The 27,260-nt window shown below is 41.4% G+C and overlaps 2 protein-coding genes across 6 annotated transcripts in view; both read left to right on the forward strand.

Moving 5' to 3' along the window:
• The first annotated feature begins 1,176 nt into the window (after positions 1 to 1,176).
• sap30bp (SAP30 binding protein) lies at positions 1,177 to 14,117 on the forward strand. Of its 2 annotated transcripts, none has more exons than XM_008314716.2 (10): positions 1,177 to 1,333; positions 1,999 to 2,108; positions 2,373 to 2,417; positions 6,204 to 6,243; positions 9,039 to 9,127; positions 10,639 to 10,730; positions 10,832 to 10,944; positions 11,721 to 11,779; positions 12,409 to 12,499; positions 13,460 to 14,117. In XM_008314716.2, the coding sequence occupies exons 1-10, from the start codon at positions 1,240 to 1,242 to the stop codon at positions 13,639 to 13,641; spliced, it is 915 nt and encodes a 304-aa protein (XP_008312938.1). In that variant the 5' UTR covers positions 1,177 to 1,239; the 3' UTR covers positions 13,642 to 14,117. The 2 variants fall into 2 exon arrangements, with proteins under 2 accessions (XP_008312938.1, XP_008312939.1); XM_008314717.2 differs by having other exon boundaries at positions 13,463 to 14,117.
• Positions 14,118 to 15,251: 1,134 nt separating this feature from the next.
• Positions 15,252 to 27,260, forward strand: part of itgb4 (integrin, beta 4) — a 23,387-nt gene continuing 11,378 nt past the window's right edge. For 2 of the 4 annotated variants that reach the window (XM_017034211.2, XM_017034214.2), the window contains exons 1-20: positions 17,341 to 17,760; positions 21,328 to 21,410; positions 21,958 to 22,040; positions 22,325 to 22,426; positions 22,504 to 22,708; positions 22,785 to 22,881; positions 22,982 to 23,153; positions 23,526 to 23,789; positions 23,888 to 23,977; positions 24,060 to 24,182; positions 24,593 to 24,760; positions 24,874 to 24,950; positions 25,107 to 25,315; positions 25,406 to 25,509; positions 25,913 to 26,008; positions 26,108 to 26,231; positions 26,345 to 26,470; positions 26,588 to 26,706; positions 26,804 to 26,837; positions 26,925 to 27,119. In XM_017034211.2, coding sequence (XP_016889700.1) covers positions 21,335 to 21,410; positions 21,958 to 22,040; positions 22,325 to 22,426; positions 22,504 to 22,708; positions 22,785 to 22,881; positions 22,982 to 23,153; positions 23,526 to 23,789; positions 23,888 to 23,977; positions 24,060 to 24,182; positions 24,593 to 24,760; positions 24,874 to 24,950; positions 25,107 to 25,315; positions 25,406 to 25,509; positions 25,913 to 26,008; positions 26,108 to 26,231; positions 26,345 to 26,470; positions 26,588 to 26,706; positions 26,804 to 26,837; positions 26,925 to 27,119 — 2,464 coding nt within the window. In that variant the 5' untranslated portion in view covers positions 17,341 to 17,760; positions 21,328 to 21,334. Of the gene's footprint in view, positions 15,434 to 15,557; positions 15,853 to 17,339; positions 17,761 to 21,327; positions 21,411 to 21,957; positions 22,041 to 22,324; positions 22,427 to 22,503; positions 22,709 to 22,784; positions 22,882 to 22,981; positions 23,154 to 23,525; positions 23,790 to 23,887; positions 23,978 to 24,059; positions 24,183 to 24,592; positions 24,761 to 24,873; positions 24,951 to 25,106; positions 25,316 to 25,405; positions 25,510 to 25,912; positions 26,009 to 26,107; positions 26,232 to 26,344; positions 26,471 to 26,587; positions 26,707 to 26,803; positions 26,838 to 26,924; positions 27,120 to 27,260 lie in introns of those variants that run through there. The other 2 variants (XM_017034213.2, XM_017034215.2) reach the window with 2 other exon arrangements.

A 27,260-nucleotide genomic window follows, 5' to 3' on the forward strand; every position in this document is an offset into this window, starting at 1 on the left:
CAATATTTTTAGTAAACATTAACCAGGAACCGTTGCTCTACTCGGCTGCGCCCTTAGCAGGAAAACAGAGTTGGTCGCCTTTGAATTAACTGCCTCTACACTAACATGTAACAGTGAGTGGATCAGAACAGCAGCTAAAGTCTATTGTTGTCACACATGGTCACTCTGTTGGGAATTACTGAGCCGTGAGAAAATCATTTATCCGGATATGGTGGTGGTTAGGTGAGTTATTCCCTCGGTAGCAAAGGTTTAAACGGTAAATGATTGTTGCAGGCTGTTATGGCTACAGCATGTTAGTTGTTTCATAGGTTTTCGAGACATAATCTGATCATGACGCCTGATTTGAGGTACCTTTTATTCATTTGTTTTTCACATCAGGTTTGCCCTCTCATTTCAGCTCTAATATGGTGTGTTTTTCCCTGTGCAGTGACTGCAAGGGTTACGATCCTACATGGTCACCTGAGGACTGGGTGGAGTGGTTCATGTGTCGGCTGCATCAGGAGCCATGGGCCCTGGGTGGTGTGGTGGTGTTAGGAGTGTTTGCACTGGGAACCCTGTCTCTGGTCATCTTCGCTCTACTGTATGGATGCTGCAGGAACAATGAAGAACAGAATGTGATGAAGAAGAAGGTGATGAAGAAGGGCAGCGTTATCTAGATAACTTCCTGTTTGGAGGAACATCAATGTACAAACTGTGGAGAGCCTGTTAGAACGAAAGAGAAAGAAACAGAATGTGCACTTGTGTTTTGAACTGGAATGGTCACATGTGTACAAAACAAAGGGCAGATATCCAGATATGTTTCTGAGGGTTTAATGGAATGTGTTGTGTAAAATGTCGACTTTGCTGATGCAGTTTTAAAATAAATCACAAGTATTTGTTGTTTCTTGGCTGTTTCACCTCATGTGTGAAGTTCTTTATGTAACTAAGTGTATACTTTTTTCCTAGGTACACTGACTTTTGGTTTACACTCAGTGAAAAGAGGCCAAACTTTCTTAATTTTCCAAAGGGAACTCCTGGGGGATTAATAGTTCCATCTATCTATCTATCTATCTATCTATCTATCTATCTATCTATCTATCTATCTATCTATCTATCTATCTATCTATCTATCTATCTATCTATCTATCTAAAAACAAAACCTCTTACTGTCCTTGAATACTGCATTTTGGAGCATGCGCAGTAAGATAACATGACGTTAATATCCTGCGCCCAGACGTTTACGCGACGCATGAAATAGCAATGGCCAGTGCTAAGAAGAAAACTCCACTGTCCTCTTTGGTGGATTATGTCGACGATTCAGAAGCGGATTCTGACTCAGAGACAGAAGAAACAGGTATTCAATAACGACCTTTATAATTTAAATGACCTACAATGTTGTCAGAGCACCGTCAACGACGGCAAAATAGTTCCTCGGCTTCATGCTGTAACTAACGTTAGCTTTTAGCCGGCTCTCTAATTTAGCTAACAGCTGGCTTAAATTAGGTGTAAAAACAAAACTATTTAAAACGTTATATAAGGTTACGCACCTTTGTAGAGGTACTTATGTATTCTGTACACCATACATAGTTTTGGGAAAACAAGGTGCCTTACTTAGCTTTACTTTTTGCTAACGTAATTAAAAACGTGTAAAACGTCCATATTGTATATGTTATATTATTGGTGCAGACATTTAAACATTTAACACGTGAAAAATAATACATGAAAATTAAAAAAACATCAAGATGGGTCATTTGAATTCGTTCCGCTCAACTTAAATATCTACAAATGTAACGTTTATGTTCTTAAGCAAAACTGTTAACTGTCATAGAGGACCGAGAATAGGAAATATTTGCAGTTCTAAAACTGAAGTTAGGGTACTTGTAAGTTCTTATTTGTTTTGTCATCAATGGATTCACTTAATTCTCATACTCAAACATTTAGCAGATTCAAATTGTCACCTTTTGTTTTTGTCTACCCCTAAAAATCCTGTTTTCAAATCTTTTCTTTGTCCTGGGGTAGGAGGTGCAGGTACAGGTCTGGTGTATGGCTACCGTGGGGATGATCTTAACACAACTGAAGACCAAGAAGAAAAGATATCTGGAGATGAAGACAGCAAAGAAAGCAACTCGGTTAGTATGGAATTATTTGGTTGGTTTTTGTTTTTGCTTCACATCCACAGAAGTTTCAAGTGACCCCCAAAGATATATCAAGGGACTGTTTCATTTTGTGTATGTTCATTTTATTGTTGTACAAGTTGATAACAAACAAATTGTGGGGGAAGGAATGTATTACTGGTCGTTGGTTGCCATGTAACACTCCTGCTTGGTTTCCCTCTCCTAGGCTCTTCTCCTTCCTGAACCCAGTGTTAACCCCTTGCATTTTTGTTCTTATAGGAAGTGGAAGAATCTGACGAGGGGAGAGACGCTGATGATGTTGAGGTATTTTGGACACCTGGGCTGGATAAGCTCTGAAAACGAATTCGCAACTCCCTTGTTCTATGACTAACCCCACACTTAGTGAAGAAAAAAAAAACACTTGAATGTAATGAAGAGGCATGTGCACTAGATGGTGCTGTGGTTTAAATAATGTGTTGTCAGATAACGATGAACTTTATGTAGGTGACATCAGGTCGGTGTCGGTGAACAATTTGTTCGAAGTTACTGGTTGAGAACCGCTTCACGTTCCTTAAACCTCTTTTAAAGTAAAAAACTGGACCAACGGTGATACACCTCAGTTCACACTGCTGCTGGGACCTGCGCGACTGCACCTCACTAACCCCACACTGTGTGTGTATCTTTTTAATTAAAAAAAAAAAAGTATTTTATGGTCTGTATTGTCATTGTACCAGGGGGGTGCAACAAAACTGAGCCTCTGCTTTTAACCCATCATCAAGGGGAGCAGTGGTTAGCTTTAAGCGCCCATGTGTGTACGTGTATGTCTATTTCTGTGTGTGTGTATGTGTGTTTCCTGCTGTGTCGTTTTGTGTGTTTTGCAAAGGTGAGAGTGACTCACAAAGCCTCCAGTGGATGAAGCTTGTTCTTTGTTAAGTCTTTTTTAGTTTGCGATCAGTCATGCTCCTAAATTCCTGTCCGGACGTTGTGATGTCGAAACTGTTCATTGCTGTGGTGTGATGAGATTTCATTACACATGTTTTTAAACTATTGTAAAGATTAGTCATTTAGATTAGTGCTTCCCAAAGTGGGGGGTGTTGTAGTGGGAGCCATCTTTATTAAAGACATTTTAACATGACATCTACAAGCACAGCACAGTACAGAAACTGAAGAAAATGTATCTGCAGAACTTGGTTTGAACAATTCTAACAAGTCAATTCTCTCTGAGTTCTAACAAATTAAAATGCTTTTGTCAGTTATTCTTAAAAGTTTACTTTGCATATCTGACTATACAGACCAACATTTGTGAATGTTAATACAAAAAAAAGTTTTTTTATATGGAAACAAAGATAAGAAGGTAATGTAGAAAGGATAGATTTAATTTAAAAAAAACACCATTATTTCCACTACTGTATTGCAAACTTACTTTCAGACATCTTAGACTTTTGTCCTGTACAACCTAACCTGGGCACATTTCTGAGATGATTATTTTAACTCTAAGGCTCTGATTGATGGCTTCTGAATGATTAAGCTTTCGGTTGAGTATGTCCTCAAACCAAAAAAGAAGAGAAAAGAAACCATTGGTTAGTGGCCGAGTGTTGTCTCAGATTCAATAGGAGGTGTGGAGTTTACACACTTGTTTTGTTAGTGCGCTTTCATCTAAAATAAAGTCTGTCAGAGTCCAAATGCAGAGTGAAGTGGTTGCTGCTCTTGCACTTCAGCTCCTGCCTGTCTCTGTTGTCTCATAATTCTAAAAGACTTACAGGTGTCTGTCTAATGTGTGTCATTTACTTATGGATCAATAGCTCAGCTAGTTCTGAAGTACATAACAACCTACTGAAGGCTTTTAGCCACTGCAGATGTTACCATTGGGTGTGGTCTGTCCTGAAAGAGAAAAATTTCACTTTGGAGGAGCTGAAATTGGAAAATCTGTTTTAGAACTGAAATATTCTGACCATTGTTTTTTTTTTAATCATGGAAGTCAAAAGCTTTAATTCTAATGTTAATTAATATTAAGACTACTAGAACAGGATTCTCTATTGGGTATAAACTGCAGTACTTCATTCTTGGCCTGTTTTGTTTTTCCATTAAGAATATCCTCTTAAGCATCTTAAAAGCTGGACCCTGTCCCAGTTGGAGCAGGGCAAGGTCAACATGAGACTAAGTAGATAACAGTGTCAATTATTGTTGTCCTTCCAGGTCACGTTAGTCTTATTTTAGTGCAGTTTGAAGTCATTGATGAAGCAGAAAGGGTTAATGTGACAATGCTAATTTAACCAAGGCTGATTGATTATAATGAAGTCTAACAAGACTGACAGATCAATTGGTCTGCCAGAATGATTGATGTTTTCACATATTTTATCGGACACAAACATATTATGCACTACGTTGAATCACTTGTTCTCGGAATCAAGATGTATTTTCTTTGAAGAATCTCAGTTGTTTTGCCCAATCAGGATCAAGCTCCTAGGAAAAAAGCTTGAGGAGTTCCACCCGAAGCTGCTGTTTCAGCATCAGTTTATCAAAAACATGGATTCTTAATTAGATAACAGATAAAGGATTGCTGTGACTCGAGCCCTGACTATGTCGCACAAGAATTTTCTACCAAGAGTTTGCCAACTTTCATAGACACATACTTCAGTCTGGTGCCAACTGTATTTTCTTTTTTTCCTAAACAACTCGACTTATTCAAACTATTTCAAACAAAGCTTTTCCAGATGGATCTGTCAAACAAAATCATCTGCCATGTTCAGTGAGGATGAAATATGATACAGATGTTCCAGCCCCCGGTGGAGGTTGTTGACAGTAACTCCCATGACCTTCTGAACTCTGATTGGTGCCATCACTGAAGGATCCAGAGATTCATTGTCCAAACTTGGATATTGGTGTAATCATGGGTTTAAGACCAGTTCATCTATATTTAGAGATTTCCAGGCAAACAAGAGTGTTTGTAAAATACACGTATCAGTTGCACAGATATTTAAGTGGCATCTATTGTTAAAACATTTATTTTACTAGAGTCCATGAATGAGTGTTTAGTGGTGTGTAGTCACGAATTTAGACGGTGCCCTCTTGTGGCCATTGATGACACAGAGAATATGTTTCTGGTACATACAGTATGTCGCAGGACCAGCCAAAATACTAAAAAAGCATGACCTCTAGTCCAGAGAGATTTAAAATCTTAATCATTTTAAAATCTGAAGGTTTATCTACCCACAAAATAATCTAGTCATTGGTTGTCAGTTCCTGTTTATCTATGTTTTTATATTATGGGGTAAACATATACAACACATTTTTTTCACTAGCAGAAAGAAGCTGTTGGTTCACTTGACATATACTTATATATATGTATATTTAATATATGTGTTCTATCTTTAAATTTGATCAGCTCTACATTCTCACTCTCTTCACTTCCACTTAAGACAAAAAATGGCACAAGATGTTAAAGAAAAAATGTAATGCATAAATGAATGCATCCTTTTTGTTTGCATCTAAATTTCCAGGTGATATTTGTTTTATTTTCAGACTGGATTCATCAACAGGCTCTCCAACCCCTCTATCGCTTCTCCCCTTTCCTCCTCCTCGTGATTTAGTCAACCTCAGGACAATTCTTCGATGTGGCCATGTGGTTGCTAGGTGACTGTGTGTGATGCCTGTGAATAACAGCAGTGTTTTGTGTGCCGAACCTGTGTTTTGCCCACAGTGCTGGCACAACAAGCTGCATATTTTAGAGGTTCTCTGAGGCTCCACCTTCTCCTGCTGCTCCTGAGACTTCACTGAAGACTGCCTAGATTTACTATTCTGATTTCAGTGCTTCTTTGAAACCCTTCTCCTTGTTGTCTGCTGCTCTCTGTGATTTATGACGTTTCCAGCAGTAATGGAATCAACTTTTGTTTCCTTCCTGTTCGTCACAAACATATCAGCTGAGGGGCAATCTGCCGCCAACACAATCTCCTGTAAATAATATTTGATAGGCAGAGGACATGGTGCACCTGAATATCTCATAATATTTCCATTCTGTTAACAGTTAAGGCTTTAATTTTCAACTGTAAAAGTACCTAAACAAACTCTCTCCTTCTCCCTCTCCCATCCCTATCCTTCTCTTCTGTACAGATCTCAGAGGCAGAGAAGAAAGACCCGAATGAACTTGTTGGTAAGGACTTTTTATGTCCCTGTTTTTTTGGGCAAGATGACCCATAAAATGTATTTGTCCATTACTTCTGAATTGTTCTATGGTTTTTTTTTTAGGAAAAATAAGAAATACTTGATTTTTTAGGACTTTTTGGCGCCCCCTTTGGTGATTCTTGACAGCAGCTTTGCTGACCAGTTTAATCAAAGTACTTGTAAAGTTAATTTAATAGTGTTAATTGTGTGAATGAGTCTGTTTAGTTGAGATTGTATTTGGGTGTTTCTACACCAAGTGTGTGAATCACCAACAAGCCCTGAACTGAGTTATAAAGGCAACCAACAGGTGGGTCATCAAGCTCTAACTAGTGGTTAATGAGTAATGACTGACCTGTAAAGGTTCCTTTGTGTACAGGTGAGTGTCAGATCCAACAGCAAGTGAGTTGTACTGGGTGTGGCATTTTTGTGCACTGGCATGTCAGATCATAAATGTTTGATACAGAACCCTTGTGTATACGGGCCTGTAGCTCAATCAGATAATGGCTGCGATTGTTCAGTGACGCGTTATGGACAGGATGTGATTTGTTTGCAGTCATTAAACGTCACAAAATTACAACACAGAGATGTTTATTATACATTTCCTATCCTTACTGAGGTTAACTTTGGTAAAGTCTGAGTGAAAATTGTACTTATAGGCTTCCTTACCTTCTACGTTTTTTTTTTTTTTTGCAAAACCTAATAAACATCACCTAAAGGGCCAATTATAGCTACAGTGTAGCCTTGAAAATAATGAAATTAATAATATTTGCTAAAATTAACAAACATATTTTAAATTACTCAAGTCCATTAAGCTCAAATCCTGTACCACCTCTTAAAATGTCCAAACGAAGACCTCTGTGTACCAAAATCCCAGGGCTTTGTTTTAGTATGTCTGAATAATTAATTATTTTAATAACAAGACTGAGTGCATCTACTTATTACTTATTTATGAGTCCATCCAAAGTGGCCCTACAACTCACCAGGGGGCCAGAGGCCACTAGTAGCATTGACATTACAAAAAACGAATTAATGGAAGTAAAATAGTCTTTTTTTTTTTTTTTGTCCAGAAAAAATTCCTCAAGGCGATGAAGTTTCTTTTTCTATCTATTATTGTTGTTTGGTAACCTCCTCCCTCTCTGTGGTAGAGGTAGAAACAACATAAGTAGCAGCAGTGTGCTCGTCTGTGTTGGCTTCCGTCCACAGATCTGCTCCCTGCCTCCATCTTCACATCAGTATACTGTAGCCCAGTGTCAGACTCTGAGTCACAGCTGGGCCCTGACTCTTAACATTCCTGCAGCGGGAGCTTGTGCCCCTCTGTGTTGCTCAGTCAGTAAATGTCACAGCACGTCTGGCAAAAGGCCTCTTGTCAGATGGCTGAAGACAAGCCTTTGTCCCTCCAGTGAAGGGAGGGGACTGTCCGTCCTCAGAGACCTCTGGGGCACAGATTGTGATATTCGGGCCTGTTTTTCAGGAAGTCACATGGAAACTTTGAAGCTGAATATAATCTGGTCCACTGTCCGTTGTGTCCATGTCCTTCCTGACTGTACTGCTGCTGCAGTGGCTGAATAACAAGCAGAGATATTTACTTCTCACAAATGAAATTGTGAACCTTCTGTTGCAAGGTTTCGTTATCTACGACAGTGTTAAAGTGTGAGGCAGATGTGAGGAAGCTGCTACCACAGCAATGAATGTGACTCATCAGACTTGTCCTGTCTGGTTATAATCTGTTAGACGGGCTGCAAGACTTATTTTCTGGGATTTAAAACTGGTAGTTGTACAAACAAGTTACGCTCCCATGTTCTGTAAGAGGAACTGTCAGGCTGCACACTCCACAGTCTCAATCCTATAGGACAGTGTGTGATGTCAAACTGATGAATTAGGAAGTCTTTATTGGCCACTGGACTTTATCATTTTTATAACAAATAAAGATTTCAAAGTTAAAGAAGTTTTTTTAGAAAACAAAGTGCATGTGTCATCAGAAAATAATGAACATGATCTGCAGAACTGTCTGGAGAATGACTGGAAATCAGAATCACAAGTAAAACTTGTTGACAAAGGGTTATCACAGCCCACATCTGTGGAATTTTCTTTCTGTGTGATTGAGTGTGTTTTCTTTATGAGACAAGGTGCTCAAGCGTTTTAAGATGAGAAGAAGAAGAAGATGAGAACGGCCTTCTTCTTGTCCAGTCAAGTTTTTACTTGCAGACAATTTGCAGCCTCGCAATACACGCACGCTCAGAAGACACAAATGCACGTATGCAGAGGTTTATTGTTGGTGCTGAGCGGCTGTAAGGTCTATCTGTCTGACTGGGATACAGTGTGACACTGAAGAATGCCTGGCCTGGAGTCAGTAAAAGCACGCAGAGAGCAAAAAACAAGGGAGGATCCAATAGGAGTAGAGAGGCAGGAGGGGAAGGAGGAGATGGGGAGCCTCCCTTCTTCTTAACAAGCCTGAACAGCAGCCACTCCCTGCCCTGCCCTGCCCTACTCAGAACATACACTCCTCATACCACTGTGTCCCATAAAACCCAATGGCACACACTCAGCTCTGTGATGAACAACAGGACGCTCAGGAATTCATCCAGCAGCCTTTGTCACAGTGTGAACATGTGAATCATGTTATCCACATCATAGCCATATCCCAGCATCCTCTGCTCTACCACTGCCTCTAAAAGTCATGTTGTATAACAGTGATTTCTTTTGTGGTAACCTATAGTGCATTCTGCAGGTATGGACATGCAGCACAGATGTATGTAGGCTCATGTTTATCTTTTCTGTCTTCAGCTCTATTCTCCGAGAAGGTGAGGAGCATGTCCCCTGATGAGATCAGGATGCCACCGGAGCCCCCCGGACGCTGCTCCAGTCAACTCCAGGTAGACACTCCTCCTCTGTCACAATCACTGCACGGCCTTTGACATCATTTCGTCGACTAAATAATTTCATCCAAGACAAATGCTGAACCACAACGAGAAACAATACTGAAAATCTTGAAAGGACCAAGTCTAATCACATCTTCCTGACAGAATTCTATAAAAACCCAATAATAATTTTATGAGAATTTAGTGAATGTTATGAGTATGAAAATATCGCTCATTAGATTTTTACTACTAAAAACAGTTTTATTGACTAAATTGGAACTAAAACTAAGTTACAAATTAGTCAGACAGATTAGGACTACTACTTTAAAGTAATTTTTATACCATTTTATTTTTGTCTGCTCATTAGGCAAGTTGTGAAGGTGCATGCGTGCATACGTGCGTGTGTGAGCTAAATAGAACTGTCGAGTTTCTCTTTGTTGTGTTTTGGCCTGACTTTTGGCTGCTGTTCCTTTCTGAATAAATAATTTATCCGTTGCTCATTCGTCCCAGTAGAACGAATATTTTTTGATTTCATAAGCAGAAGAAAACTTTGCACTCTTTACATACTCTTTTTGTACCGGCACAGAAGTCAGAGTTTAAAGTTCAAGGTCAAGTGCTTAAAGTCAAATATTTTAAGAGCAGGATCACTCAGAGGTTTGTCATCACAGCTGCACTGCAGCCAAAATGACCTGCTGCTCATGAATAATTACTAACTTTCACTTAGTCCCTCCGGCCTCAGAAATACATTCCGGTGGCTACATAAATTCAGGTTGGTCTGAGTCTTTAAAGCAGTATGATTGTTGTCTTTTGTCACCCACACTCCTCTGTGTCTGATCTTGAGCTTCGGCCGACTGCACTGTGAAAAGCAGAGGCAGGTCAGGACACACAGCTGACTTGACTAAGTGAACAGCTCAGCAAAAAAATCCCCACTGGGCTGATTAACACCACCAACCACCACCACCAAAGCCACTGCCTTTTCTCTTTTTTATCCCACCTGTCAAGTAAACTGATGACTCACCTTCACCATTACTGCCTGGATATCCCAGCCCTCAGGCTCTGGCTCCAAACATGTACAATCTTAAGTACTGTCAGGCAAATCACTAATGTCGTAGAAACAACTTTATTTTGACATTGAATTTAAAATGTGGTAATGGCGATTTTGTTAATATTAATTAAGTATTAAGTGTAAGTATTTTCACTAATGGATCTGGTTTTTAAAAGTTAAATTATTATGATGATATAATTCTAGAGCCTTGTCATCTCCTGTCAGACTTAAAGATGGGGGAGTTCATGAAGAATGTACAGTCAGTATACCAAAGATGTTTTCCTCATTCATCTTTCTCACTGTTCATTCACATCGTCTGTCACTGCCCACATCCACCAACTGTCTATCAGATCTTTCTCAGGGCTATCATACAGTGGCTCCTTTTCACACAGGAGCACTAGTGTGAAGATACTGACAGCACAGTCGTACAGTGTGATCTGCTGAGTTAAAGCCATCACTTCTGCTGGTTGTTTTGTCCCAGGACAAGATCCACAAGCTGTATGGAGACCTGCTACGTGGAGACCTGGACATAAACAGCCACATCCAGAAAAAGAAGGAGTTCAGAAACCCAAGGTACAAGTCACACCAGAACCACAAGCACAATGCTAATTATTCATTATATATCATTTGTTAAACATTGATGTTTTCTGTCCTTTTTATTGTGTCTCTTCCAGTATTTACGAGAAGCTGATCCAGTTCAGTGGTATAGACGAAGTGGGGACAAACTACCCCAAAGACATGTTTGATCCTCACGGCTGGTCAGAAGACTCTTATTATGAAGCTCTAGGTAAACAGCTGCATTTTCACTTGACAGTAGTTTTGTGGAAAAAGCCTTGAAAATGCTTTAATCTCAGAGGTAACATACAGTACAGGACAGGCAGTTTGGCCTAGTGCAGTGTTGTCCCTCCCCCAAACATGCAGACAACTTTCAGAGGCACGGCCCTGGAAAGAAAATGTTAAATATTAATTACATTCATTTTAAGGAATTTGAATCATTTCATAGTTTTTTGTGCTCGAAAAATGAATATCTTACTACCATAGTCTGTTCACTTCTGTCTGAACTTTGACTATAAATACATGCAACAAACCAGCATGAAAAGAAATGATGCCCATGGAAACTGCTCTGTTGTATTTTAGGTGTGAAGAATTGATGCTATCAAAACAGTCAATGATGCCAAAAGAAAACCTGAGCCTTGGCCTGTAGTGGTGCAGTTGTGTAAACACACACAGACCCAGTGCACGAATATTATTATGAAGAATCACTCTGTTTAATCTAATGGAAATCTGCCGGTGTAAATTTAGTTCCTCTTGAAAATCTTAGAATTTACCGCAACGCAACAGGACATGCGGCGTTCAAGTCAACTTGGGAAAAATGTCCTAAATGATACTATCATGTTGTCAGAGGCCAGTTGGTGATCATCACCAAAAATATATGTATTTTCAGACCCTAATGTATTTTACTACAACTTTCTAGTTCTGGGGGGGAAAATGACATGAAAAAGAAATTTAAGTGAAAGTAAATAAAGTCCATGTCCTCTCATGTGCTCTTCTTTTTCTTTATAGCAAAAGCCCAGAAGGTAGAGATGGACAAACTGGATAAGGCCAAGAAAGAGAGAACCAAGGTATGATTCAGAACCAAGAAGAACATGTGGAACATTCTGCTGACTCTTCTTTGCTTTTTCTGCGTCAGGGGACAACTCTTCTCACACACACACATTTTTTTGTACCATACATCCTTCATCTCACACACATGCAGAAACAGAGTCCTGCTCCTGCGTCAGCAGCTCAGGCCGAGCCATGTGCTGCTCTCACACCTGAGCCTGTGTTTTTATACCATGTTTCCAAGTGAACACAAAACAAGGCAGATATTTTTGCCTTTAGTAATTACTCTGCAAAACACAGATTAAGGCAAAAACAACATGCTGCAAGCGAAAGTTGAAGAAAGGAAAAAAAGTGATTAAATGTAGAAACATGCACACGTGGTCAGAACATCTTGCCACATGCTGCCCTGAGCAGCAACAGCAGTAGCTTAGACTTGAAGGAACATGCACTCAGAAGGAGACGTTCTGTTGTGTTTCTACTGACGAATATGTTGGTATGCAGAGAGATTGAAGTGAGAACAGGGCCATAAAACCTGACGATGATGAACTGTGTAAATATTTCCCAAACGTTTCTGGAGTTGTTGTTAAAAAAAAAAAAAAAAATTCAGACATTTTGGTTCATTATTTTATTTTATTTTTTCCCCACCCAGATTGAGTTTGTCACAGGGACTAAAAAAGGCACCAACCCCTCCAATACGGCCGCCTCCACCAACAACAACAGCACCACCACCACAGCCACAGGTAAACACCAACCACAGCAGACGTATTACAGCTACCTGTCACACTTCGCCTCCCCCAAAGACTCCTACCCTTCAAGCATGTGATCGGTTTCATTAACACCACATTATTATTATTATTGTTGTTATTTATTAGTGCAGCTCACTGTGTCTAAATTGAAAGGTGTCAGTCTATAATCCAAGTGTTAACACACACTATTATTTACAACCAACTTTTAATCTTTAGAGAATTCATAAATAAATAAGCCTTGCTTATGGTTTATGTTGAGAAAAAGGGAATGGCAGAGTGTGATTTACGAAGAGCTTATTATCACTCATCTGGACTCCACTGGGTGTGGTTTTCCAGCTTCGCTTTCTCAGCACACACAGACACACACATCATCCGACAGCTGTCGCCCACATTGGGGTCCAGACGTTTCTCAACTGTGATTGATGCAGAGCAATGCAAACGTCAAGGATTGCAGAAATGTCATGTGAAATAAGAAAAATCCTTGTTGATTTGGAATTCAGTCTCTTGTTAAACTGCTGAATGCGTTCTGAAGCCAAGACATTTTGATTTGATAGAGAATAAGCCCCAATAGAACCATTTACAAATGCTAAAACATGTCCCTATATTATCATTGTTATTTGTTTTATAACTGAAACCCTGTGAAAAATATTCAGGAAACAAATGTGTAAAATTAAAGCTCTTTTGCTAAAAGTTGGCTGGTCTTGGAAGGGTTAAAAAAAACTGCTGAAAGATGTTTAGAAATAGTCAAAAATAACTTTTCCAAAATGTTGATTTAAAGAGTATCAGGCAAAAACAAGTTGGAACATGACCAGAAAGATGGAGTCCAGACTTTGTCAGCATCCAGGAGTGAACGACGATGATTTCATGAACATGATACAGAATTCATCAACTGCTGTAAGGGTTGGGGTTAGAGAACCATCACTAATCTCACTCTCTGGCCCCCACTCTCTTCAGCAGAGGCCCAGAAGAGGAAGAGTAAGTGGGACTCTGCCATCCCCGTGACTTTAGCCCAGCCCACACTCATCACCACCACTGCCACCCTGCCTGCCGTCGTCTCCGTAACAACCACAGCCAGCGGCACCAAAACCACCGTCATCTCCGCAGTCGGCACCATCCTCAAAAAAGCAAAGCAGTGAACAAAATAAAACAACAAAAGGCTCACTGCGTTTAAGCAGTAGGACGTCATGGACAGTTGGACATCGTAGACAGGTTGGCGTGTACGACTTTAGCTGAGAATGACTAAATAAAGCCCCCTTCTCCACATGGACTGAGACTGTGATCTGCCTTTTGTCTCTGGGATTTGATCTCTGCACTGAAGCAACATCACCAACAACGTTTGTTTTTTTCCCCCCCTCTGTTCCATCAGTTGTGTTCTTGGTTGTATAATGACACTGATTAAAACACAACAGGAACACCAGGTGGTGTGGGTAGAGTATTTACCTGCCTCCTTCAACAGTTATCCCAGAATGAGCATCACTGTATTATTTTTCATCTTTTTTTATCTGTCATCACTCTCCCTTGGCTAAGATCATTTTTTTACACTTGTATATACAGTATGTGTTGCTTGTGAACGATGAAAATAAATGGTTCAGATGTTGTCTTTTCACTTTGATTCATGTAAACTGTATTTAGTGCAGTGTCCGTCATTGGTGAACCATTAAAATCAACTGATCAGACCAGGCACGTCAGCAAATCCAGTATTTGTCGGACAGGAGGAGAAACGGGACAGGTTGGGAACAAAAAAAAAACAGACACTAATTTGGATCCAAACCTAGTATTTGGAAATCACTGTATGAAACCACTAGACCTTCATGAGTCTCCAGCTGGTGTGTAAATCCACATCCTGGTGTGGCCTGGGTGTGACGCAGCGTTTACTGTATATATGCAACAGGACGGATTGTGGTATAAAACTGAGTCACTGAGTTGAGTCAATGTCAGTCAAGCAGCTGGTGCTGAGTGAGCACATCTACATTTCCTTTTTATTGACAGAACATGTTTATGCAGAGCCTGGAATTTAAATGTGTTCATTAGAAAAATAGGAGACAACCTGTCTTAGAGACGTTTCTCTGACGTGATGTGTTCAGATGGAAATCTGTCTGCTGCGAGGCTCACTATGGCTGAATGAAATCAGAAAATGTAAGAGTGTGGGGTTTGTTTACATAACACTGGAAGTGAAGCTCTGCAGATCTGCTCACTGTTAATCTTAATTCTTTATTCCTCAAACTCACTGGCCTATAGGAGGTGATAACTAGGCGTTTGAAAAGCCTGATCTAAGTGTTTAGATACATCTTTAAATTTTTTAACACTGTACAACAAACTTTTTTTGTAAGAGATAAAATGTCAAATTTATGGTTATTAAAGAAAAAAACTAACGGCCACATGGAATCTAGTGCGTTAGCATCGATTTAGCAGCACTAGCACAACGGATAGCTATCATTGCGTAGGCTAATACATAGCATTTTGTTTTAAAGTTATGTACAAATCTTTGGGCTTGTCTAAGCTAACCCTGCTAGTTTTGAGTATCACTTATTTTGACTTTAAGTGTAAATATAATGAGTTGCATTACTGTCACCTATGGATTATGTTTTACACAGTTAAATGTTTCCTCCATTAAAACAAAGAAAAGTCAGAGAGATTTTTTAAACCATACTAGTGCGAGCAGAAACAACAACTATTAAACTGTTAAACTATTCTGTGGATTTTTCCTTTTCTTAAATAAAATACATTCACTTCTGTGTAGGGATGGAAGTCACTGTGATGAGATCTACACCTGCGCAGGTGTGACCTTCACATATGAGGTCAGGAGCCACACCTACAGCTGCAGTGATCAGTGAACGTGTCACACTCACCAAGCCTTCATTGCAAAAGCAAAAAAAAAAAAAAAAAAAAATTGAAACATCCTGCTGGTGCTGCGAAGGCCTAATGAAAGTAAGTTCACTTTTATAAATGTCTCAATTTGAAATGTGATAATAAAAAGAATAGGTAAATGCTGCTCTAACACATTCTATTAGAAACATTTTTTTTTTCTGATTAAAAAAATGTTTTCTTCCAGTTTCTTCTTCTGCTTCCACTGAGCTGCACCTCTGTCCTGGTTACTGCAGATTTATTGCAGTGAGACAGAGACAGAAAGAAACTCCATTCCAAGCAGTGAATGAAGCCACTGATCCAAAAAGTGCAGCTTTTTGTCATGCAAATTGCTCCATGTAGCGTCGCAGGCTGCGGCCTGGGACACAGACAGACACAGACACAGACACTCACAGTGCTGCTGAGTCCAGAGGAAGTGAGCCCAAGCCCTGTTGTCTCTCTGCTGAGGACTCCAGGTTCTCCAGGACCACGTCTGATTCTCAGTAAGTCCATGACCATTATGTTTGTAAGGACAGAGAAATGTTAATTTTTAAAAACTTTTTTTCCTTTTGTTTTGGACTAACGTACCTTCCTACTTTATTGAAAGATTCTCCTGAAACTTCACCTGCCTCCTCAAATGTTGTTATATTTAGGGATGGAGGACATAATCAGAAATACATCTGTCTTTATCATGTGGTAAACAGATATAATCAACTACTAATCAGCTAAAAAATAATATTACTAGAAAAAAAGTTCCTGAGATTATGTCAAAGAAAGAAAACAGAGTCCTGTACATAGACCAGTTTGGGTTTAATTCCTTGAAGGCAGAGTGGTGGAAATGCCTTTGTTTATAAATGTTGGTTGTTGTTAGTGAGTCTTAATCTTCATAAAACAGCAGTTGCTCCACGCAGATAAGTTTTTCCATGTAATGTTAAAGACACTGGTGATGCTGCAGCAGAGGAAGTGGTTCTCCACATAGTTGACGTGTGGCTCTAATATTAGCTGCTGTCATAGCAGCCTGGCCTGCTGAAAATAACATTGAAAGTTCTGGTGAACTTATACTGTATCTTCAGCTGCTGTAGCAGAACTGAACTGGAAATATTTTGATTTTTCATCCTATGTTGTCATATTTTCCTGACGCAGACGACAGTTGCACTTATTTGCTAAAACAAAAGCAACAACCTGCCGTTGCAGAAGAGATGTTGTCTGATTAGTTTTCGATTTTGAAAAGTCAAGGTGGCAGCATTTCTGCAAAAACCAAACCCCCATTGTACATTCATGTACCAGGAACTGTGTCAGGGTCTTTTTGTTGAAGGCAGTGACAAATAGACTGTTTCACTGCAAAGAAGGGACTAAAAGTGACACCTGAACCTTTCAGTGTGGGCAGTTTTTCACTCTAGAGTCCACTCCGGATCAACGTGTTCCTATTGTTAAATAGGCCGTAACTCAAGTGCACAAGGTTGAGCAGCAGGATTGAGTGTCAGGGACACTGTTCAGGAATGTCCACGTCTACGTCCTGCACAGAGAGCAGGAGAACAGATATGTGGCAATGCAACAAGTGTTCGTACCAAGTATTTAACAAGTCAGAAAATGTGCCCGCTAAGTGAGAGCTGGGATTGTGTAAACACAGGAGTCACAAAGAGGTTTTTTTCCCATAGCCCGCGGGTGCTGTTCTGCTCTGTGTGCCACTCCCCAGAGCTTGGGAGGAGGCCACAGCAGCAGGAGCAGGGAGGGGCCCAGCTTCTACCCCCCTGAACATTGTCAAGCCCACACAGGTGAAGAACTGGGGATGGGGTGGAATGCAGTGAAGAGGAAGGGAGGATTGGGTTTGACACACAGAGGTGTGGAGCTTCACTTATCAACAGGGTGGAGAGAAGTGAAGGGGGAGGAGGGGGCGGGGGAGGAGATCCAGGTACAGGAAGGAGGGAGTGAACCATCTCAGTCACCTGGACAGGGAAGGGAAAGTGTGTGTGTGTGTGTGTGTGTGTGTGTGTGCTCAAAGAGCCAAAGGAGGGATCAAGTCTCAGCACACTCACTCATATTCACTCCTTCGCTCAGAGTCTCTGTGTCATTCATATCTCTCTCCTTCAAACCTCACACACAGACACACACACACACACACCGCTCACACAAACTTGACTCAGAGCTTAAATAAGTCACCGTTTGAGGAGACGGGCAGACGACTTAAGGGACGAAAGAAAGGACAAAACGTCAGAACAAAGGAGAGAGAAAAAGATTGGAAGTTTTTGACACCCTTGAACTTTGAACTTGGACACCAGGACACTTTCTTTCCTGTTAGCAGGTGGATACAAACAAGAAAACTAAGGGGATTGGCTTCCTTTTGTGAATTTTCTTTTTTTTAAATTTGTGTTGGACTTTTGGACCCAGCCTGGTTGAAAGTGCAGTAAGAGGTTTGTTTGTTAAGAAATCTCTTTTTTACTGTGTCATAAATTCCTCCAAAGGCTCCAAACTTTGGCTGTTTGTCTGTGTTTGAACAGATGTCAAATGCTGTCAAAAACAAATAGAAAAAAACTTTATATCCAACTGTATATTTCACCATGTGTGTGAAGGAGCGAAGGTTACGCTCTGGACAGGTTGAGGTTCGTTTTTCTTCCCCTTTTCTGCACCGTGGCTCAGATCAAAGCAGCGGCTGTAATGTAACACAGGTGGAAGAACAACAGAGATGTGTCTCGGTGGTTACATGAGCACTGGCTGCTGCTCCACATATAATAGTCATGCAATCATTCATATTCTGTGTGAGTTTATACGGTGACTTTAAAGCTCTGGTTGGCAAATTGTTGGTGGCGCCTACAAATTGATATTTAGACTCTAGGTTAGTGAAAGACCAAAAACCATGTAAAAAATCTGAAGTTTCTAAAGTGTTTGACTTTGGATCAGAGGGTAGAAAAGTTCAGTTAGCATATATGTTTGTATTGGTCATGACCCAGATGGGTTGTCCACCCGTTCCATGTAGGACCAATGTTTGATTGTCCATGAGTAAAAAGTACCTGAGAACTTTATTTTAGACAGATGTTTAGGCACTAGAATAAGAGATAATTGCTGCTTCCTCAACACACCACACCCCTGCTGGTCATGATATTCGAACCGGCAACTCTCCAATAACAAAGCCCCGCCTCATAACCATTCGGTCATTTTGCTTTTTGTTTAAACCCATGTGGACTAAGGAAACCCACAAGGACCTGACCTTGGCCTCTGGTTGGGTCAGAGGTTAGACTGCAGCCTCAGGCCAACGTGTCTCTGGGCAAAACACTGTAGCACAACCCTAGGTTCAGATCCTAAAGGGGGGGATCTAGGACCGCTGCTGCTCCGTCCGCTGTTCAGCATTAACAGAACTATGTTTTCACTCGTTTGATGCCCAGTACATTCTGTAGCATGGAGGAGTGACTGATGGAATGAGGGAGCTCAGACAAAAACTGGTTTGATCCAGAGTTACTGCCTTTATAACAACATAAACAGCTGTTAGTAACAGGTATTATTTGACAGTTAATGTTAAAAGTTTGTGGGTTTAGTAACAGGTATTATTTGACAGTTAACGCTGCTGCCTTTTTTTAATCCAAGTTTCAGTTTGAGACTCTGTCTGTGGGTCAGTGGTTGAAGCAGTTTGTTTCCAGTTGCATGTGGACGACATCTTTGTTTTCGAGTTGGTCCTAAAGCTGGATTAATAAGGAGGCTTGTGTCAGTGAGAAAATCCAGCAAAGATTGAATCCTTGATTATTTTCTGAATTTTCGCCGGCGCCGTTTCAGCTTTGAAATCTTCTTTCTTCATTTCTCTCTTCTGACAGTGAACTGAATCTCATGGTTTTAGGTTGAAACAGTGGATTAAAAGGACGTCATCATTTTAGCAAACAGTGATTTCCCATTTTTTCACACCAAAGATATGATTTGTTGTGGACGTTACTGTTAACAGCAGCATCCTCGACTCGACCCTCAAACCTGTTATTACCCGCCGTAACATTCGCCCCCCACCCTATTGCCCTCCTCACCCCTGACTGATGATGTCATACAGGGTTCAAACCCACACCCAGCAGCGGTATGTTCACCTGGCACAAGTGGTGTTGTCTGAACTCAGAGGCTTTGAACTCTCTCTTTTTTCTCTTCTTCTTTAGATCAGTGAATTTTGACTCAGCAAAGCTACAGGGCCTGACTTTTGACAGTTGGAGTTCTGCTCAGTTTTGCCTCAAACAAAAATCATCTCTTCAGGCTGCTGCCTCTGAGCCTCCACCTCTCATAAGAATTGAGCCTTTAAAGAAGAAACACCATGCTGTCAACAAAGATTGTTTATTCCAAGTCTTCACCGTCTCAGAACAAACATGCTGCAGACCAATGTAGGCGTGAATGACTGATCTATTTTCTGTCACTCACAGGCTGTAATTTGTGCCTCACTGCATGTCCTGAGTGTCATTAACGTCTGCCAAGCCTCCACTTAATCTGAGGAGAAGGAGCTGAAACACAAAGTGTCTCTACTCTGACTTCTGCCGGTCAGGGGTTTATGGGATATTTTCTGGTGGTGGAATCCCAGTTATTTTAGGGGAGCTTTGATGTTTTTCATTTTAATGTTCTAACACCACAGGGGCAAACGCCCTTCCTGTTGTACCTGAGACTGTAATTCAAAGTTTCAAGTCAACATTTTGTATCCAAAATACCACTTTTGTCCCAATATCCTACTCAGTATTCTACTGCAAAGTGCAAACGTTTTAGTTTAACGGAGGACGAGGAGCAGAAACTCAAGTCCCAAACAGAAAATGATTTCTGACGTGTTTTTCTTTCCTCCTGGTCAGTGATTTATTCATGGTGTGGAGACTCTCTCTCTCTCTCTCTCTCTCTCTCACACACACACACACCTGTAGTGAGCTGGAGCTGACAGTCAGGTGCTAAGCAACCTTTCCCATGTGTTTCCAGGCTGTGTTTCCAGACTTGGACAGGTCATTCTCTCGCCTCCAGGAGAAATTCCTTCTGGCAGTTGTAAATCCTTGCAGCACAAATCCCTCATTTCTCTGTGTGTGCCCACACAGATAATTATCCAAACGTCTCATGCCACAGATTGTTGACTCCTCCTCCTCCTCCTTCATCTTTGTTGTTGTTTTCGTTGCTGCATTTGTGCATCATCCCTTGTGCTGATCAGATAGCTCCACGTCCAAGATTCCTGTGTGAAATTATAGGTTTTTCCATTTGGAAAAGTCTTAAAGAAAAGGCTGCAAGTGATACACCAAGGTCCCACCCTGGGTTAGACGGCACCTCCTCCCGCCGTGGTTCCAGTATCTCTGTCTGTATCATGTCTCAACTGGTTCTTACCACTCACCCATGTCTCAAATAGTCAGATTGCTGCATTCCATTATCTTTAATGGGATGTGTCACCTTCATTACAAGTTAATGAAGATTAAACTGTGACAAAGGGATAATTACTATTAGCTGCAGTTTTCTTAAGGAGTCACCTTAAAGGTGGTCCAGTCAGGAAAACTCCTGTTTGGTTCAGGTTTGACTTGTGTTAAGATGTTGGGCTAAAAGAACGCTGAGGTCCTGTGGTTAAATCTTAGTCTTTTTTTTTGCCCATGGACTCGTCAGCACGGACGATGTTCAAAGACGAACTGAATGTGCATCACAAGGATTCTAATGTGTCCTAGGATTTCTCATCATCTGGGTACCAGGGATATTGACTTTGCCAACATATAATCTTGGGGAGGTTGGTTTGATATTTCTTTAAAATGATGCCAATAGAACTCTTGTGTCAGAAACTGTTCTTTCTGAAGAAAAAGAAAATCAATTTGCTGATTTAGCAGCAGATTGTTACTCGGTCTTCTCTGGAGCTCATTTTGAACACAGATCTAGATGTAATAGAACATTTCCCTTATGGGAAGTGGTTTAAGTTACAACTCACCCAAAGGTCAAATTTGAATGCTTCAAAAGTACCTCCAATTGTTTGGATTTGGAATTGTGTATTTTACGTGTGTGTGTTGCAGGAAGGCGATGGGGAGATGGGCGTTACATCTCTCAGCGGGGCTCGGGCTTCTGGCCGTCCTGTTGATGTCGTCTTACGCTGAGGGTAAGTTACACAGCTACATAAACATTCTTCTGTTTTTATCCGCAACACATCTTGGTTGCATAAAGAAACAGGCGAGGAAGTTGGGTGTTGAACCAACGACCATCTGACTACCAGATATGAAACCCCGTTTAACAACATTATTATTTTTAAATGTAGTCCTTTTTCTCCAGCAGTTTCATTTATTTTACTTTTCTTCACAGCGCCCCCTACGGTCTGCTTTGAAAGATTTATTATAGATGCACAACAGTTGATAGGCAGTTGTAGCAGGCCAATACAGACATAAAATCCTGTAGAAACAGTACTGTGAAGATAGCCACTTTTTATTTTAAAGGAAATTTCAATTGATATTTGTGGATGAACCAAAACAATATCTCTCAGAATCTTTGTTGTTGTTGTTGTTGATGATCTTGTATATGCTCTCTTTTTCCCACTACTGCACTCAATTGGAACAAATCTGTATAATGTGTTCTGTTACAACCACTGGTATCTTTGCTATGTTTCATAAATCAGATTTTCTCTTTGTTTCTGACTCTCTTCTCTCTCACAGAGAACTACTGCTTTGCTGCCAGAGATACCACCTGCTCTAAGTGTCTGCAGGCTGGAAAAGGCTGCGCCTACTGCCCCGAGGAGGTGAGAAAGGGCAGAAAACTGCAGAATGTGTCGTAAAAAAAAAAAAAAAATCTTCTGGTCACGGAGCAGATTAGGGTTTGAAGTGAGAAGTGCTGATATCTTTACTGCTAATATTCAGCTGGTTATTCAAACCCTGGAAAACAATTATATTCTTTAACAATCTACTGATTCCTTTTCATTCGGTCAGAAATAGGTTATGTCTTAAAATGTCACTTTGAGATGAATGATTAAAGTACGTATCCCTGGGAAAAGCGCGATAAACACCAAATGTCCTGTTCTTGCAGAACTTTCACGGGCCTCGCTGTGACCGTCATGAGAACATCCTGGCCCACGGCTGCACTGCTGCGGCAATCATCACCGCCCACAGCAGCAATAGGACAGACAAGGTATGAGGACACCTGTCTCACATCACCTTCAGATGTTAAAGTCAGTTTGTCTCCATCACTCCCCTTTCACTCCCCAGGCTGAGAGGATCAACACGAGGCTCCAGCAGTCCCAGGTGTCACCTCAGCAGCTGACCATGACCTTCCTGCCAGGAGAGGAGAAGATGGTGGACGTGGAGGTGTTTGCTCCTACCAAAGGTCCTCTGGATCTTTATATTCTTATGGACTTCTCCAACTCCATGGCTGACGATTTGGACAACCTGAAGAGGATGGGCTCAAAGCTGGGTGAGTGGATTTCAAACCACCTCTGATCTGTGAGACAGACATTCTGTCCATACTGATGGACTTTGTTTCCCCGCAGCCACCGTAGTGGGAACGCTGTCCGATGACTACACCATCGGCTTTGGGAAGTTTGTGGACAAAGTGATCGAGCCGCAGACCGACATGAGGAAATCAAAGTAAGAGAGCGAAGAGTAAAGTCAACAAGATTAAGACGTTTTAGGAATAGAAACTAAATGCTCTCCGTTCTCTTTTCCGCCATTTCTCTTCCCACTCCAGGCTGGAATCCCCATGGCCAAACAGTGACCCTCCATTCTCCTTTGAAAACGTCATCAAGCTGACAAGCAATGAGGACGAATTCACCAGGATCCTGCAGAAGGAGAAGATATCTGGAAACCTGGACGCTCCTGAAGGAGGCTTCGACGCCATATTACAGGCTGCAGTTTGTCAGGTTTGGACTTTAATACATTTGAAATGTTGAAACAATACCATGTTTTTAAACATGAACCATTTGTTTTGAGAATAAAACTTTTTTTAATCAAAAATCTTTTTTTTTTTTTTTGAAAATTTTAAACTGCAGTACTACCACCTACAGGATGTATTTTTAACTGAAAAACTCCAAAGCGTCTCTATCTATCTTTAAGACACAAATGTTTGCAGTTAAACATTGCACCAAATCATTAGTGGAACAATTTTATTTATTAAATACTGAATACTAAACATATTAACTTAAGATAGTTTGATTTTGCAGTAGCAACTATTTCTGAAATATCAACTTGTTGCATATTCCTCATTGCTTAACTAAGAAATCTCTCTTGCCCAGGAGCAAATTGGCTGGCGAGCTCACAGTACTCACCTGCTGGTGTTCTCCACCGAGTCTGCATTTCACTACGAGGCTGATGGTGTCAACGTGCTCTCTGGCATCCTGAAGCGCAACGACGAGCACTGCCACCTGAACCCTGAGGGCAAATACACCCACGATACAGTGCAGGACTACCCCTCAATACCCACTCTGGTGCGCCTGCTGGGCAAACACAACATCATCCCCATCTTTGCCGTCACCAACCACTCCTACACCTACTACCAGGTTTGTTAGGTTCTCCCCTATGTTCCTTCCAACCTTGAAACAGGAAGTATTACTTCAAGGCCTAGATGTTTTTTGTTTTGTTTATCTGTTTCTTCTAGAAACTTGAAAAGTATTTCCCCATCGCGGAAGTCGAGCTGTTGCAGGAGGATTCCTCCAACATCCTCCAGGTCATGGAGAGTGCCTTCAAGGTTAAAAAACACTCCTTTCTTCTTGCGTGGACACGTCACTGTGCTGAGACACACTTACTGACCTCCTTCTGTTCCCCTTCAGAGAATCCGTTCCAAGATGAGCATCCGTGCAGAAGACAGGCCCAAGGCTTTCGAGACTCAGTTCTTGTCCACCAACGGAACTGTCGCCCAATACGGTGCCTTTGACTTCAAGCCTGGAGAAACAGTAAGAGGCAGAAACCATCTGTCAGTCTGTCGCTTCTATTACACTATCCATCTCACATTCCTACTTCCCCACGTTCACCAATGACCGAGGGAGCTCCATTTCCAACATCATCTGTCCTTCTTCAGTGCTTAATAATTGACAACATGAAGACAAATTTTAAGTTTGATAATTGACAACATGAAGACAAATTTTATTTTGATTTATTAAATTCTAAAATTCAGCCTGACATTCATCTGCATTCCTAGCTTCAGTTTGGGTTAGGGTTTAATTTGAAAACACCAGTGCAACAGTTTTTGGAACTTTGCTTTTTAAAGTCCTAAAACACCTGAGTGTTCTTCATCACCCTTTGGAACAGAGAAATATTGGATTCTCTTCTGTCTTGAGCCGTTTTCTTGTGTGTGATTCTACAGGGCAAGTTCAAGATGCTTCTGAAAGCCCAGAGGATGGTGGAGGAGACGCCCGTGTGCCAGATGGACGGTGAAGATACCAGTGGCAAGATGAGAATCAAACCCACAACCTTCAGTGCTGCCGTCAATGTCGAGGCATCGGTTCTGTGCCCAGTCTGTGACTGTGAGAAGGGGGCAGAAAGAAAAAAAACCCCACACAAACACAGCTTTGTTGTAGTGTTGACTCCTACAGTTCTTTGTGGGAGACATAATCAATTTGCCTCCTTTGTTGTTTGCCCTTTTAGACTCCTATAATTAGATCACCGTTATGTCACGGCAACGGAGACCTGGTGTGTGGAAAGTGTAGATGTTATGACGGCTGGTGAGTATTTGACCATGGACTGGTCTCAGGTGAAATGTTGCGTTAATAATAAAAAAAAATAATGCTTTCATGTCAGTTTTTAAAATTTAACACTTTGGGTTTGGACTTTTTACGGCTTTTGGTCTCAGTACTGTATTTCATGTTGGTCTCTTTCAGGCTGAGTAGATACTGTAACTGCTCAGCCACTGGTGCAGCGCTGGACACCAGCCAGTGCAAAGGTCCAGGCATGACTGAACCGTGTTCCGGTCGTGGAGACTGCCTCGAGTGTGGGACGTGTGTGTGCTACAACCCTGATCAGTTTGAAGGTCCTTACTGTCAGTACGACAAAACCCAGTGTCAGCGATTTGGTGGCTTTCTCTGCAACGGTACGATCGTTTTCTGGCTGTCGTTTTATGACTGAACAAGAACATGCTGTTTACAACCCAGGGCTGTTATGCTCTTCATTCTCCCATCAGACCGGGGCTCTTGTATTATGGGTCGCTGCTCCTGCACAGAGGGTTGGCAGGGAAATGCCTGCGAGTGTCCTATGAGCAACCAGACCTGTCTGGACAACAAGAAGGTGAGCGGTGCCCTGCTGAATCTTCAAACCTACAAGTCCTTAAACACTATTTAGATCAGAGGTCACCCAGCTGTTTGAAGAAGAGCTGCGTGTCTGGTATACACTTCCCAATTAATGTAATAATGAGAAAGAAATAACGCTGCTACGTCAAGTTCTGGGGTAGACAACAGCAGATTCTGTTCTTACCGTTGTATTTGGAGCCACACGATTGTCATTGTAAATAAAATCCAATATTCGTCCAATAGTGAAATTCACAGTTGAATCACACACGCTGCCACACAAGGTGCTATTAGGCAAGTGGTTCCTTTGGGAATAGAACCCAGGAGCTTCTGCATGTGAGGCAGATGTGTAAGACAGACATCACTCAGTATCCTAATGAAGCTGTTACAATTGTCTTTAACAGGGTATCTGCAACGGCCGAGGTAAATGTGTGTGTGGCAAATGTGAGTGTGAAAACATGGAGGTGGATCTGACCGCAACTTGTGAGCCAAATTTTCAGGTACGTGAATGTAATTCTGGCTCTGTATGTCAGTGTCCTGTCTGTCTTGTGCCGTCTCGGCTTAGATACTATTTCTGACTGTTTTTTGCGGTTGTTCAGGCCCAGCTGGGTGCTTGTGAGGCGACCAGAGACTGTGTTCAGTGTCAAGCCTGGAAGACAGGGAGGAAGAAGGACGACTGCAAGTGTCCCTTCAAAATATTCTGGGTGGATGAACTCAAACACTGTAGGTTTGCCTGAAAGTAGCAGCAAACTCATCCTCAACCTTCATCAGACCATGATGATAAAACTTTGATACCACATGTAGTAAGATGGCTTCCTTATGGTGTCACTCTTTAGCGGAGTTGGTGCGTGACTCGTGCAGTTTCCGTGACGAGGAAGACGATTGTACGTACCATTACACTGCAGAAAACCCCATAGATCCAACTGACGGAATCCTGAAAGTTAAAGTGCTGAAGAAGAAAGGTGAGTGAAAGAGCGAATCATTTTGACTGTTGATCACAGAACCTACAATGAAAAGCACAACTTTTAACTCACTTTTTCAGCCGCCTCATAATCGGTACATTTCTGACTCTCCTCCAGATTGTCCTGCTGCCAGCCTCCTGTGGTTGCTGCCTCTGATCTTGTTCCTGCTCCTGTTGCTCGCACTCCTTCTGCTCTGCTGCTGGAAGTACTGCGCCTGCTGCAAATCCTGCTGTCAGGTGACAAAAACAAACATTTGGCCTTTGTTTGATAGAGTATATATGTAAATATATCCACTGCCCTCACAGCTTCTGTCTCTCCTCTCATTAAAAACAGAGTTGTTTAGCCCTGCTGCCCTGCTGTAGACGAGGTACGACGTAGACCAGGTCAAGGTTTAAATGAGCACCAACGTCAAACCAAACGGGGTATGAAGCAACTCTTGTTTCATTTCCTACAGGTCGTATGGTTGGTTTCAAGGAGGACGAGTATCTGCTCCGTCAGTCTCTGCTCACCTCAGACCATCTGGACACGCCCATGGTGAGGACAGGACCACCCAAGGGAACGGACGTGGTTCGGTGGAAGATCACTGACAATGTTCACCGTGCACCCAACCATCCACAGGCTCTGATAAAACCAAACCCCAAGGAGATCAGTGAGTCCTGAGTCCTGAGTACTGATTTGGCAGTTTGCTTTGAATTTGAGACCATCTTGCAAATGAGAAGAAAATGTTACAGAAGAATTTCTAAATTTTCATTATTGTCAATTATTGTATTGAGGCGAAAGGTAAAAGTTC

The sequence above is a fragment of the Cynoglossus semilaevis genome, chromosome 8 (genome assembly GCF_000523025.1).
Source record: "Cynoglossus semilaevis isolate Cse_v1.0 chromosome 8, Cse_v1.0, whole genome shotgun sequence".
In the NCBI taxonomy this organism is placed as follows: domain Eukaryota; kingdom Metazoa; phylum Chordata; class Actinopteri; order Pleuronectiformes; family Cynoglossidae; genus Cynoglossus; species Cynoglossus semilaevis.